The sequence below is a fragment of the Carettochelys insculpta genome, chromosome 1 (assembly GCF_033958435.1).
Source record: "Carettochelys insculpta isolate YL-2023 chromosome 1, ASM3395843v1, whole genome shotgun sequence".
Lineage (NCBI taxonomy): Eukaryota > Metazoa > Chordata > Testudines > Carettochelyidae > Carettochelys > Carettochelys insculpta.
Genome location: NC_134137.1, coordinates 155,038,328 through 155,052,812, shown reverse-complemented (window position 1 = coordinate 155,052,812; position 14,485 = coordinate 155,038,328). Strand labels below are relative to the sequence as shown.

The 14,485-nt window shown below is 44.7% G+C and overlaps 1 protein-coding gene across 1 annotated transcript in view; it reads right to left on the bottom strand.

Annotated features, from left to right (window-relative positions):
- Positions 1–14,485, bottom strand: part of PHEX (phosphate regulating endopeptidase X-linked) — a 168,295-nt gene that overhangs the window by 105,225 nt on the left and 48,585 nt on the right. Inside the window, exon 4 of the mRNA XM_074983374.1 lies at positions 216–302. Within this exon, the coding sequence (XP_074839475.1) occupies positions 216–302 (87 nt within the window). The remainder of the gene's footprint in view (positions 1–215; positions 303–14,485) is intronic.

Below are 14,485 nucleotides of genomic sequence, written 5' to 3'. Positions count from 1 at the left end.
CTGGTTGACCAACTTTATTGACAGAACAGGACTCTGAGCTTGTAACTGGATCCATGTGAGTAGAGCATTTGCATGGAGCCTTATTGAATTCATTGAGTGCAAGTGTCTACCTAAATGAGTACAATGGCAGGGTCTGGGCCTAAACTTTTACTGCCAGAACCCGTGTAGGTAATATATAGCTCACCCATACCCCAAACAAAAATCAAGTTACTTACTGTCATTCATACATGACGAGTAAAGGATCTTGGCCTTCTGTACAGCCTCACTGTCCCGTCTCTTGCTGATGGGTTTCTCTAACAGTGCTGTGAAGTATACAAAGTAAATGACATTTTCTCCCAGGCCTTGGAAAACACAGGATTTGGATTGTTTTTTAATTCATGCTGGTGGTTGGAAAATGTGTCATCGTGGGATGACTTCCTCACCTAATACCACTTATCTCCTCAAAATAATTTTGAATGCTAGCTGAGTTGACTGAAAACCTTACTCCTCATAAGGCACTTAAATAGAGTTATTCTAAAGACTGGGGAGAGTAGGAGCTAGTGGGGAGGTGGAGACTTTCAGATGACTTTGAAAGCCAAGATTTGCCTCACAATTTTTTAAAAACTGCATTATGAAGGAAGTGACAATCACTTCAGTATGTGGCTCATCCTTCTTCTTTTAAGGCAGGGTGAGCAAGGATAGAGCTTGTAGGCAGCTGAACTAGTATTTTTAATGCTATGATCAATGGGGTTCTACACCACTATTTATGGTTGGTGGGGTGCTCCCTTTTTTCTTATTTTTTTCTTTTGGCCACTGTCCTTTCCATTCATTTATCAGCCCACTGTTCCCATGACTGTCTCACAGAAAGGGCAAAATAGCACAGCTTGACAATGATCATCCATGGCATGCTGGAGGACTGGGGCAGCTTTCTCTCTAGCCAGGTGCAATACAAGAGACTATGGAGATGAGTGTGCGTAACAGCCATTGTCTTCAGCAGGAGCGGAAGGAGCCCAGAATTTTTCAGGAGCCACTCAGAACCTTAAAGGGCACGATATAAAACTATTATAAATACTCACACCCATCCCTTTGTGGAGTAGAAATCTAAACACAGAAAAAAATAGCAAAAGACAACAAAAGTTCTCATGCAGCTACAATAATGCACAATGTACCCAAGCAATACAGGTGAAATTCTGTGTTAATACCTTGGCAACAGTGTAGCTGTCGTTAGTTTTGAGTGGTTACAATCATCTGAATAAATACCCCTGAATTAATACATGCAATTGATTGGATAAATACCAAAAGTTACAAAACAAACAAAATAGATTAGTTTCTAAAAAAATGGTTTTACCATCATAAGGCTGTTTTAGTTTCAGATTAGAATCTCCTGTAATCTACTGCAGGGCACAATTCTTGATAGATTTGATTTTGAAACTCAATCTTATTAAAATTTCTGAGCTTCTTAAACACAACATCAGAACGGTCTCCAATATACCTCTACCAAAAGGCTCACAAGCAAAGTTCTCAATGGAAGTAGCTCAATCATTTACCTTTTTTAAAAAACAGGATGATCAGATCTGTTCATGCTTTAAAAGTATGGCATTTTAAAGGACACTGTGATTCAGATCTCAATAAAACTGAAAATGAAAAATAGCCTCCTATACCATAATTTCTGGTTCTTGCCAGAGATTTGCAGCAGTCATGAGAATTGGAAGCTAACAACACAGGATAGCTAAAGCTAAAGCCCAGAAGCAGGGGAGTTGACAAGACAAAATAAACTATAACCATCACTAGAACTGCATATAGCATGGGCATCCTTCAGTCTGCATAGACTATGGATCGCACCCTTTATACTTTCAATTGAGGACTTCATTTACAGCGTCTACTGTGACTGTGAAGACCCACATGAGAGTGACAGTCCTTGCTGCATCTCTTGCAGATGTGGTGGGTGTCTGGCAAGTCCTTAGTGTGCTTTCTGTGCGGTTGCTTCTCCTCTGCTATCTAGAACTGCACCAACATAAAATCCGACCTGTGCTTTCTACTGAATCGGTTTTGCAGGAAGAAGCTGTGAAACTCATTATAGAACTTCAAAGAGTGACTGAGTGAGTGTAAGACACTTCCAATTTGCTGAGAAAAATGAAGATTTTGAAAAAAAAAATCTGGATTCTGATGGAGAAGCACAGGAAGCCCAGTTTAAAAAACGGGAATCTTAATAGGATGTTCAAATCCCACACTTCGAGCCTCAAATTGGCTCTGTGGATATAAACACTCTTTACAGCAAACACTTAGTAAGCCTTAAAGCTCAGATTTGGATCCAAACAAAGCCACTGCTTGAGAGGTTTCCAACCTGGTGTCCTGGTCCAGTCCTCTCTGCTTTTTACATCCTGAGGTGCTAATGCAAAATCCAAATGCACAAGTTGGACATCATGCTCCTGTTTAAATCACCAGGCATGAAAACTGTTTCAGGTACTAGACTTCTCTTTGCTACTATGCACTTCAGGAAGAGTGAGGAACAAGGAGGAGGAATGGGCATCTTTTCTATATATCTCTAGCTATCTCCATATGCTAGGTAAGCTAGACAAGGGTCCCCCATTCCCAGACCTGTTACATGGGTCCAATGGCCTCTGCTCTCTTCTAAGAGTACCAACATGTGGCAAGGTTTCTTCATTTCACATTACAGCCCCCCTCTCTCAGGCTCAACAGCTGTCCCTTAGCAGCCATTCCCCACTTCCTGCCAAGGAGACGGAGCTGTAGCTCCCTTAACTCTCAAAGGTGGGTAAGAGGAACTAAAATGGAGAAACTGCCCACAAGATCCACCACTAACTGAACCCATCACATAGTCCATCCCACTCTCTGCACCCTCTGTACTACCACAGAGAGTAGGAACAACATCAATCCCTACTGATAGGCTAAAGAAAGAGGGAGAAGAACCAGACCCGGGAGGGATTCCCAGCACCTGGATCCAGTGTTCCACCTGTCCTCTTGGATAACAGCTTTCTGCTGTTTATAGTCCATATAGTTAGTTCTGATGATCCAGTGGCAGCAATTTCTACTGTAGTGCTAACCATTCAGAGTCAAAACTCCAAGGATGATGAGCGGGGATGGTTACATTCACACATCACAGAACCTTTTTTTCCTTTTTAAAGAAAACCAGAAAATTACATGTAAAGCTATTAGTTTGCAGATTCAAGCACTCAAAAGGGTTCAGAAGTTTTAGATTTTCACTTATCTGTGCAACCTTCATTTCAGTCCCCTTGTGTATATGTGTTAGGATACAGTCTTTAATTATACAGTTATCTATTATATTACTTTTTCCACATGATGTTTGCTTTATTCAGTGCACAGGGTTTATGAGGAGACAGAAGTAAGACTTCCTGGGCAACCATAAACCTGGCATTTCCTATCATTTAAGTGACTGACTATGCAATCTAAATTATGTTTTTTGTTAATATGGATTTTTTAATATTACGTGTGAATGTTTGTCTTATTTCAGTTTGTGAAAATCTACCTTCCTTTTATCCTCAAATAGTGTTAATCCTCCAAACACTCTTTCAAAAAATAAACAATAACAAACTAACATTATGAAAATACCACTAGTGTAAAACCTCTGCACAGTCCAGCCCATGAAAGAATGTGCAACCTGAAGCCCCTGAGATCCACAATACCATTCCATATTGTCTCCTGTTCCCTTCAACATCAATATGCTGCCTGTTCTCCTGGTTACTAGTCAATATAACCTAACCAATTGGTGCCTGGTATATGTTTCACCATCAGAGTTCACGTGTAATCCACCCTCCTGGTAATTCGGTTCACGAGGCTGTTGAAAGTGACCAGGAAAAGGAGACCTAAGAGGATGGATGGAGAGGTTAAACTTAACAAAAACGAAAAATACCACCGATATTACTACGGCTTGGAGAGTTTAGAAATACAGGGGAAGGGCGCAAAACTACTAAAGGGAGCAGGGATAGTGCGGGGCTAATACATGCAATAAATGAAGATAAGGAGGCTAGGCCCACAAAAAGAGAAGGGAATGTTGTATTTTGAGCTATGAAACCGAAGCTTTAGCTTTGTACATGCTGCACATTTACCCTTCTAAGAATTCTCCCGGTGCATGGAGTTCCACCACTATTTTGTTCTTCGACTTGCTGCGGCCTGCTACAGAAGAGAAACATGCTATGCTAAAAGCTTTACATTTGCTCTTTCTTCTCGTTTCCCATCAGCTAAAATAAAACTAACACATCATTGCTTTTTGTGTATTATTCCTAAAGCTTGTGGTGTTGGTGATAAAAGGAAAACAGAGTGGAGTGGGAGACACAAGTAATTTTATTATTATATTATTCCTTATAAACCATGTGATCCAGGCCCCTAATAATTTTATTTGCCCTCCACTGGACACTCTCCAATTTATCCACATTCTGTCTGTGGTGATAGGCCCAAACTTGATGCATGACTCCAGATGTGGCCTTGCTCGTGCAGAATAGAGGAGAATAGTTACTTCTCTCGATCTGCTAACAATGCTTCTGCAGTTCAATGTGCCTTTCGCCTTCTTAGCAACAAGGTCACACTGTTGAATCATATCCAGTTCTCACACACTGTAATCCTCAGGTCCTTTTCTGCAGAACTGCTGCTTAGCCAGATGGACTGCAGCATGCAGCAGTGCAGGGGATTCTTGCACCCTAAATGCAGGACTTTGCACGTTTCCTTGCTGAGTTTCATCAGATTTCTTTTGGCCCAATCCCCCAATTTGTCTAGGTCATTCTGGACCTTGTCCCTACCCTCCAGCATAGCTACCTCTTCCCCCAACATAACATCATTTGTGAACATGCTGAGCCTGCATTCCATCCCCTCAGGTACTCTGCTTGATACTGGCTGCAAACTATACATTGAGCCATTATCACTACTTGTTGAGCCTGATGATCTAGCCAGCTTTCTATCCTCCTTATAGTCCATTCATCCAAGCCATACTTCTTTAACTTGCCAGCAAGAATACTTTGGGAGACTGTATCAATAGCTTAGCTAAAGTCAAGGTATATCTCTTCCACCACTTCGGCCAACCCGAGAGCCCGTTATCTCTAGTTTGGGGTCAGACATGACTTGTCCTTGGTGAATCCATGTTAACTGTTCCAGACACCTTCCTTTCCTCCAGATGTTTCAAAATGGATTCCTTGAGGCCCAGCTCCGTGCTTATTCTAGGGACTGAGGTGAGGCTGACTGGTCTGTAGTCTCCTGGATTCTCATTCTTCCCTTTTAAAAGGATTGGCACTGTATTTGCCTCTTTCCAAGCATCCACAACCTCCCCTAATCACCATGAATTTTCAAACTTTGTTTTTTAATAGCTTGCAATTCACCACTACACAGAGGCATTTTAGCACACAACTGCGATGGATAATGTTACATTGCTCAAGTAAAATGTGTAGGGAGCAAAATATTATTTCATCATAATAAAATATAACATCAAAGCTACCAAATACTTTCAAGTGTACTATTTTGATATTACTTGTGGGCCTGATTCTGCTACCCTCAGGCATTGGGTCTAGTTATGGAGAAATGAGCTATTTTAATGCACCAAATGTAAGAGTGTAGCACTGAGGCCTACAAACATGTTTCAAATACAAGAGAGCCCGTAGGAGCTTCTCCGCATATGTCAAATGGCTTCTAACGCTTATATGGTGTTAGGGCTTTGCAGTGCTTTTTTGTGTTTAAAAAAAAAACAGCTGGTACTCCACCCGCTTCCCACCCCTTCTTTCCCCAGTCAATCACATGGCTGGGGCTGCTGAGGTGCCAGTGCTCAGTACCAGCAAATATCCATGCAAAAAAAAGCACTGGAGCTTTGGGTGCCCCCAAACCAATTAACACTTAAGACTAAAAATACCAACATTCTGCTTTTTGGCAAAGAGAACCAGCATCAACCACTTCCTCTCCTGTCCCCATTTCTAACTATTTTAAACAGTGGATTCTCAAGCTGAACAGACCCTTCCAAGTCTGGTCTGAAATGTGTTTGCAAAATGTAGGTATTAGCAGCAGTCAGAAAAATCTAAGTCAGCACTTGGAGCCAAGACATTTTTCCCTGAAAAACTTGTAAAAAAAATTAGGCATCAGATCACATAGCTAAAAACAACACAGTTGGTTTCCACTGACTGAGTAAATTACCAATAATAGCATGCTGACCTAGACTTCTGCCTGACACAGCCACACAGAGATACAGAGACAAAAACATTGAAAAATTATCTTATTCACACCACCTCTGTCTCTGAAAAACACCTCACTGCAGAACAATACCATATCACCTTCCCCGGCAAACAAATTGAAGTTTAGTTATCTCATTTTGAGGCTATTTGTTAGAGCTGGATAGTTTGCATGCAGCTTTGATTAGAAGTTCATGAAGAAGAACAAAAACTGAGCATACATTGCTAGATCACTGACACAGGCTAACCCCAAACAACAGCTGATTTTAATATAGGGATTAATGTTTATTTTGCAGTGTCAGGAGCAAGGCCCCATTGTGCTGGGCAGTGTATAAATACACAGTGGTAGACAGTCTTCACCAGATGCACCAGAACAAGGGGGACTAGAGGTCCATTTTTACCAGCCATAAGGGCAAGGAACAAAGAGTGTAGAGGAACAAAAAGGAGGTAGAGTCATGGGAGAAGGAAGCAACACAGGGATGGGGGCCTCAGAGGCATTATGAAGGCAGGGGATTGAGGAGAAAGGGATGTATAAGGGCAGGATCTCAGTGGGTGGCACAAGGGCAGGGCCTTGAGGAAAGGGGCAGGGCCACAGTTCAAGCGTCTGTGGTTCCACACTTCTAGGTGCTTCTGCAGCTCCTGTTCCTCATCCCCAGAGGACAGTGATAAAATAACTGGCTGATGGTTTTCTAGGAAACATGATATAGGTAGGTAATGAGAAAAGATTTGAAGGAAGAGGGCCTAGTAGTTTAAGGATCAATTCTGGAAGATGCTGTGGTGTATAAGGGACAAAAGAGGAGTTGCCGAGGTGACAAACTGACAGTTCACATCCTTGGGGGTGGGGGCAGAGGCAGGACAGCAGCATAATATGAGAAAGGGGTGGCTAGGGAGGAAGGTGAATGTTCCCAAAGGCCAAAATGACACGTAGCCATTTTATCAGGTCAAATTTAAAGAGGGACCCAGGCATGTGGTCAGAGTGATGGGCAAGGAAGATGATCTCAGTGACTGCATAGCGTACCCTTGAAAGAGTTGGGGAAGCTGGAGAAGAGGAGGTTACAGTGTTCAGTTTTAGCTGCTTGAAGAGAAGGAAAATGTGGCTATTAGACACTTGGAGAAATGAATGAAGCAGTAGCAAGCCCTGGCGATCGCATGAGGCCCACCCTACCCCTGAAAACCAGGTGGCAGTAGTGCTCCAGGAATTGGTGAACAGCAGGGGCTACTTCATGGACATCTATGTGGGCTGGACATGATGCCTGTGTGTTCCATAATTCCAGGCTCTGCTGCTGCACAGAGGCTGGGACATACCGTCTCCTGCTCCCATCAGGAAATCAAGGTCAGGGCTACCCTGACCCCACCCGGGAGTCATTTAACACTCGCCTCTACCGGGTCCAATATATGGTGGTGTAGGCCTTCAGGTACCTGCAGAGGCATGAGCCTCCTCAAGTGCCTGGAGGTTGGGCTATGGAATGTCCCCCAGGAGGAGGGTGCCTGTTGCATCCTCTACAACATTGTGAAGGGAAAAAGCGAGGCGTTCCCCCCTGCCCCGCGGTGGGTGGCACAGTATGGTCCCCACCTCAAACAGCTGGTCCCCACCCAAGCCTCCAGGCCCTATGGGAGGGGGTCTGCATTCTGGGGGCAAGTTGGGAGAGATTTGCACATGAGCAATAGTGACCACCACCCACAGTCACCACATGCTTCCTCCCACACTCCACAGACAACCCTCATCATCCCCCTACCACATGCATCTACACCCACACCCCACTGTCACCCCACCAAGAGCACAGGACACAGGGATGGTGCAAAAATAAAGATTTATAGATTAATGAAAACTGTGCGATTTACAAATATTAAAAAATGAACCGTAGTGGAGAGCAGGGCAAACTATTTACAAGGATGGTCTAGGTGGGGGCGGGGTGTGAAAATGGGGATAGACCTCAGCCAAGATTGGAGAGGGAGGGACAGACTGAACTGGTAGGGAGGAGTGGGGGATCTCAATTGGGATGGGGGGAGTTTGGGACCATAACTGGGAGAGGAGAAGGGGGAACTATTATGGGAGGTGGTAGAGGGGACCTCAACCAGGAGGGGGTGCTGGGGGCACTACTCTGGGGTGGGGGTCGATGTCTGTGAGTCCTGTCATCCCCAGGCTTCCCACTGGGGCTGTGAAGGGGCAGGCAGCACAGGGAAGTAGAGTCATGGGGGAGTCCAGTGGGAGCAGGCTCAGCTTGGGGGGTAGCAGAGAAAGGGGCCTGCTCAGGAGGGTGTGCAGTGGGGGGGACATGAGTGGGAGTGGGTGTGGTGGTGGTGGTGGGGTTAACAGGTATGTCAGGAACCCTGTGTGCTCCCTCAGGACCACCATGACATCCCTCAGGTGGCCCGGCAAGTCAGAGTATGCCTCCCTCTGCCACACATAGGGGCCATGGTCCATTTGGAGTCACCACTCCACAACCTCCACCAGGCAATAGGTCCCTTCATTAGCATCAGCATGCCGCCGCGCCCTCCTCCTCCGGGCACCTCATTCTGCTGCTGGGGGTGGGGAATGTTCCCCCTCCTCCTCCTCCTCCTGGCTCTCTGGCAGCACAGAGGGGCTGGGGCTTTCCCAGCCTTCCTGCAGCTGAGCTGCAAGGATGGATAGGAAGACAGAATCACAGAATCATAGGGCTGGAAGGGACCTCAGGAGATCATCTAGTCCAGCCCCCTGCTTCAAGCAGGATCAACCCCAAGTAAGTCATCCCAGGCAGGACCTTGTCCAGCCGGGACTTAAAAACCTCAAGGGATGGAGAATCCACCACCTCTCTAGGCAACGCATTCCAATGCTTCACCACCCGCCTGGTGAAGTTTTTCCTAATATCTAACCTATACCTCTCCCTCTTCAACTTCTGACCATTATTCCTTGTTCTGTCATCTGACACCACTGAGAACAATTTCTCACCCTCCTGTTTAGAGCTCCCCTTTGGGAAGTTGAAGGCTGCTATTAAATCACCTCTAAGTCTTCTCTTCTGTAAACTAAACAAGTCCAAATCCCTCAGCCTATCCTCATAGGTCTTGTGCTCCAGACCCTTAATCATTTTTGTTGCCCTTTGCTGAACCTGCTCTAGCAAATCCACATCCTTTTTATACTGGGGGGGCCCAGTATTCCAGATGTGGCATTCCAGTATTCCAGATGTGGCCTCACCAGTGCCGAATAAAAAGGAATAACTACTTCCCTAGATCTGCTCGAAATGCTCCTCCTAATGCACCCCAGTATGCCGTTAGCTTTCTTGGCTACAAGGGCACACTGTTTACTCATATCCAGCCTTTCATCCACCATAACCCCTACATACCTTTCCATCGTACTGCTGCTGAGCCAGTCGGTCCCCAGCCTGTAACAATGTTTGGGATTCTTCCGCCCCAGGTGCAGGACTCTACACTTCTCTTTATTGAACCACATCAGATTTCTTTTGGCCCAGTCGTCCAATTTATCCAGGTCCCTCTGGATTCTCTCTCTACCCTCCAAGGTATCTACCTCTCCCCCTAGTTTTGTGTCATCAGCAAACTCGCTGAGGGTGCAACCCAGTCCCTCATCCAGGTCATTAATAAAGAAGTTGAATAACACCGGCCCCAGAACTGAGCCTTGCAGCACTCCGCTTGAAACAGACCATCATCCAGATATTGAGCCATTGTCCACTACCCGTTGGGCCCGACCATCAAGCCAGCTTTCTATCCATCTTATAGTCCAAGGATCCAATCCATATTTCCTTAACTTATGGACAAGAATGTTGTGGGAGACCGTATCAAAAGACTTGCTGAAGTCTAGGTCTAACACATCCACTGACTTCCTCATGTCCACAGAGCTTGTTATGTCATCACAGAAGCTGATCAGATTGGTGAGGCAGGACTTGCCCCTGGTGAATCCATGTTGGCTACATTTGATCACTTTCCCCTCTTCCAAGTGCTTCAAAATGGATTCCTTGTGGATTCCCTCCATTATTTTCCCAGGGATTGAGGTAAGGCTGACGGGTCTATAGTTCCCTGGATTGTCCGTCCTTCCTTTTTAAAGATGGGCACTACATTTGCCTTCTTCCAGTCATCCGGTATCTCCCCCGATCTCCAAGAGTCTTCAAGGACAATGGCCAAAGGTTCAGCAATGACCTCTGCCAATTCCCTCTGTACCCTGGGGTGCATTAAATCCAGACCCATGGACTTGTGCACATCTAGTTTTTCTAGATAGCTCAGAACTTATTCCTTCTCCACAGATGGCTGCCCTCCACCTTCCCATACTGCATCATCTAGGACCATCATTGGGAAGTTGACTTTGTCTGTGAAGATTGAGGCAAAAAAAGCATTGAGTACCTCCCTCATCCAGTAATGGCCCCACACCTTCTCTGATAACCCGTTTATTGTTCACATGCCTGTAGAAACCCTTCTTGTTACTCTTCACGTCCCTTGCCAGCTGCAGTTCCAATTGTGCTTTCGTTTTCCTGATTACTGCCTGGCATTCTCCAGCCATATCTTTATACTCCTCCTTAGTCAACTGTCCTCATTTCCATTTCTTGTAGACATCCTTTTTGAATTTAAGCTGACTAAGGATTTCCCTGTTAAGCCAAGGTGGTTGCCTACCACGTTTGCATTTCTTACTACGCAGCAGGATTGTTTGTTTCTCTGCCTTCAGTAAGACTTCTTGAAATACTTCCAGTTCTCTTCAACTCTTTTCCCCTTCATCTTCATTTCCCAAGGGATCCTGCCCTTCTGGTCTCTTAGGGATTCAAAGTCTGCTCTTCTGAAATCAAGGGTCTTTATGTTACTGCTCACCCTTCTTCCTTTCATCTGGATCCTGATATCTATGATCTCATGGTCGCTGCAGCCCAGGTTCCCCCCAACTTCTATTTCTTCTACTAGTTCTTCCCTGTTTGTGAGCAACAGGTCAAGTTGTGCACGGCCCCTGGTCGGTTCCCTCATCATTTGTACCAAGAAGTTATCCCCAGAGTCTCCAAAAACTTCCTGGATTGTCTGTGTGCTGCTGTATTGGTCTCCCAACAAATGTCTGGATGATTAAAGTCTCCCATGAGAACCAGAGCCTGTGATTTGGAAGCTTCACTAAGCTGCCTGAAGAAAACCTCATCTATCTAACAGTCAATCCCTTGTTACGGCTCAATGGCCATGCCTCCCACCCCGCTGCAGGCACCGTCTCCCTCCAGGAGCAGGTGGATTTGGTGCATCTCCGGTTGTGGTGTGGCGCCGCCCCGCCTCCCTGCGCGTATGGCTTATGGTGTTGTCGGTGCTGGATGTCGCTTAATGGGAGTCACGGCCACCTGTGCTATGTTCAGACCAGGAAAGATGGGCGTATGTATGGGCTGCTGGCAGCTGTGGTGCCCCTGCCCCACAAGCTGGGGTGTGTGCCCCACTGTGTACTTACTGGAAGTTCCCTCCACAAGGTCCTCCAGTGTCCAGCTGGCTGTCACCTGTCTCAATGGTCAGGATGGGATGTTGATAATTAGGCCCCTCATCGCTGAAAACCTTGGTGGCTAGTTTGGTGTCTGTTGCCCTGGAGAGGTTTGCTGGTCCGGGCCCCTCCTCTTCTTTCCACAGCCCAAGCAGGTCCCTCAGCTCGAGCTCAGTCCAGGAAGGTGCCCTTTTTCAGGGCTCACTGGCCTGGGTCCTGAGAGCCCCTGATAGCTCAGGGGGCGGGACTCTGGGGCTGCTGCAGAGACTGACTGCTGGCCATCACTGCAGGTCACTCCTTGCGGGGGTCACTGTGAGGAATGCTGCAAGAACTTGTGCTCAGCTGTTGCAAGCACACACTCAGCTTCCTGCAAAGGGCTTTCTGGGACCGTGGGGCTTTAAACGTTCCAACTTAATTTCAAAGTTGTTCTTCAAGAGACTTCATTGGCTTGGGCCTTCATTATCACTCTAATCATCTGGCTTCTGTGCTTCAGTGTACACCAGATTGTTGGAACACAAGATATATTTTTTATCTGAAAATGGGAATAAATAGGGCAAGTGTCCAAATTTGTTGTTAACTGCGCTCCAAAGCTCTGGAATGTCATTATCTTGCCTCATTTGGTGAGTGTTATCTGTGTGCTTAGAAGTATGTTCAAAGTGTTCACGGTCTCTTAAACCTTCTGAGATTTCCAAATTGTTTAACTGGTTTTGGCTCGTTTCCTTTTATCGAGAGAGTTAAAGGCTGAAAGACTCTGGTTGAAAATGTCTTTATTTTTGGCTGCCTCGGTGTTAAGAATCAGATCAAGTCACTTTGCCTAGATCTCACTAGATTTTGTCTAAAACATTAGGGAGATTAATATAAAGTAATATACGATTAGAAATAGTGCTCAAGAGTATGAATTCTAGATGCTGAATATGGCTACATTACAAAAACTCATTAAAGAGTCACAGAATCCGTAGCCACAGCACCTTTCCCTAGAAAAAAAGGTATTCTGACTAAACCCATTTAAACAGTGCCCTTTTAGGCACAATAGATGGAAAAGGCAAACTTTCTGAGGTTTACTATCCTACAGTAAATAGCAATCATCTACTGTTAAAAGTAAGTATAATTTACTTTACAAAGTAAGCTTCACTTTTTTTTAACTATTCTAAAGCTGTCTAAGAACAGCCTTGTGGTTACTTTGGTACCTTTCATCTTACTTGCTATTTCTAGCTCTTGTTGATTTTCCAGCCTACAGCCTGACACAGCTTCTTTAGTTTTCAGACTCTTTGTTTTATTTACTGTAATAAGAAATCTTTCTTTTCTCCTTTAATCTGAACTGCATAAAAATGAATCTGTTGTGTAGCTTTTCACGGGCTGGATCAGAGATCCCTTTGACATTATCACTCAGTGTGCTGAGCCACCTATCTACCCTCTGGGGCTCTCCACCACCTTGTCCTGCTGGGCCAGATGCTCCAGCTTCCCCTCAGGAAAAGCCCAGAGTTGGGGTAACAGCCCCCAACAGAGTAGCACAAATGACAGTTCTGGGAGACCTCAGCTGCAGGAACTTGGATGAATGCCAGCACCAGGTGGCATGGTCTCATGTCTTTGTAGGACCAATCACAGTTTGGGCTTACAGGACAAACAAAACCATTTACAGATCATTGTCTTGAGCACCAGGCCATTAAATTCCCTAACTAGCACTAATGGCTTTCACCACAATAAATAAAACAGGTTTCCACTTAATATTTCTAACTTTACATACAAGAATGATACATGCACACAAAAAAATATATACATTCAGGAGCTTGCCCTGTTTTGAATAAAGTATATTTAAATTATGCATATTCATATTCAAAAGCATATTTCCATTAAAAATATTAGGGGTGGGTAAAGCATCACACAGCCAGATCTGGGAAAAGATGGATCACTTTGCATTTCAATTTTACTCAGACTAGAAATATAGATTCAAGTTATCAAAGTCATGGTCCATCTACAGATGGTATACATTCTATGCTATCTTAAACTATTTATCACACACAATATACCACTCAGAAAAACATTAGCCACACATGTGATTTACTAGGTATATATTCTGCACTAGAAAGACAAGATGAGAAGAGTGTATTTTTTACACTTCTGAAAACCTTCCTTGTTTACCAATGGGGAGAGATTTTTATCCCAAGAAAGACACTAACATTTCTGTTTTATAGTCATCTCCCCTAATGCCTCTCCCTACACCTTTAAAAATATTTGTAGTAAGTAGAGATAGATTTTTCAAATATTTGGAAAGAGATATTTGATAATGCCTTGAAATATACTCCTGTGCTTTCCACCTTTCACCAAGGAATGGAGAAGCAACCACACGTCTGAGCATGCCAGTTGGAAGGCATTCAGATACCACAATGATGGCTGCAGTAGAAAAACCTAATAGAACCATGCTGTATCCTGGAAAGCTATGATTCCAAAACAGACTTCAAGCATAACAGTGGACAAGCAACTCAACATGACTCTGTTCAATGCTGTGGCAAAAGAGAGCCAAAGTGATTCTTGGACATAGAAATTGGAAAGCAGTAAGGAGAAATAGGGAGGTAATTTTTATGTTGTACATGGCATTGGTTGTACTGACACTCAGAGACTATCTGTGCCTACAATTGTTGCAGGGGTGGGGGCAAGGCAGAGAGAGGGCAGCTGTCTTCAGCAGTATTACTGAGCATGCTCAGTCCCTATGAGCATGCTCAGTACAAGCCAATCAGAAAACCTAGGCAGGGCTGCCTCATGACACCACATGCCCTCTGCCACCCCAGCCCACACACATATTGCCTCTGCTGATTCTGGAATTCTGCACCAACTTCTGGTGTTCACAATTTGAAGAGAATATTGCAACATTGGAGAGAGTATAGAAGAAAGCCACAAACATGAGTTA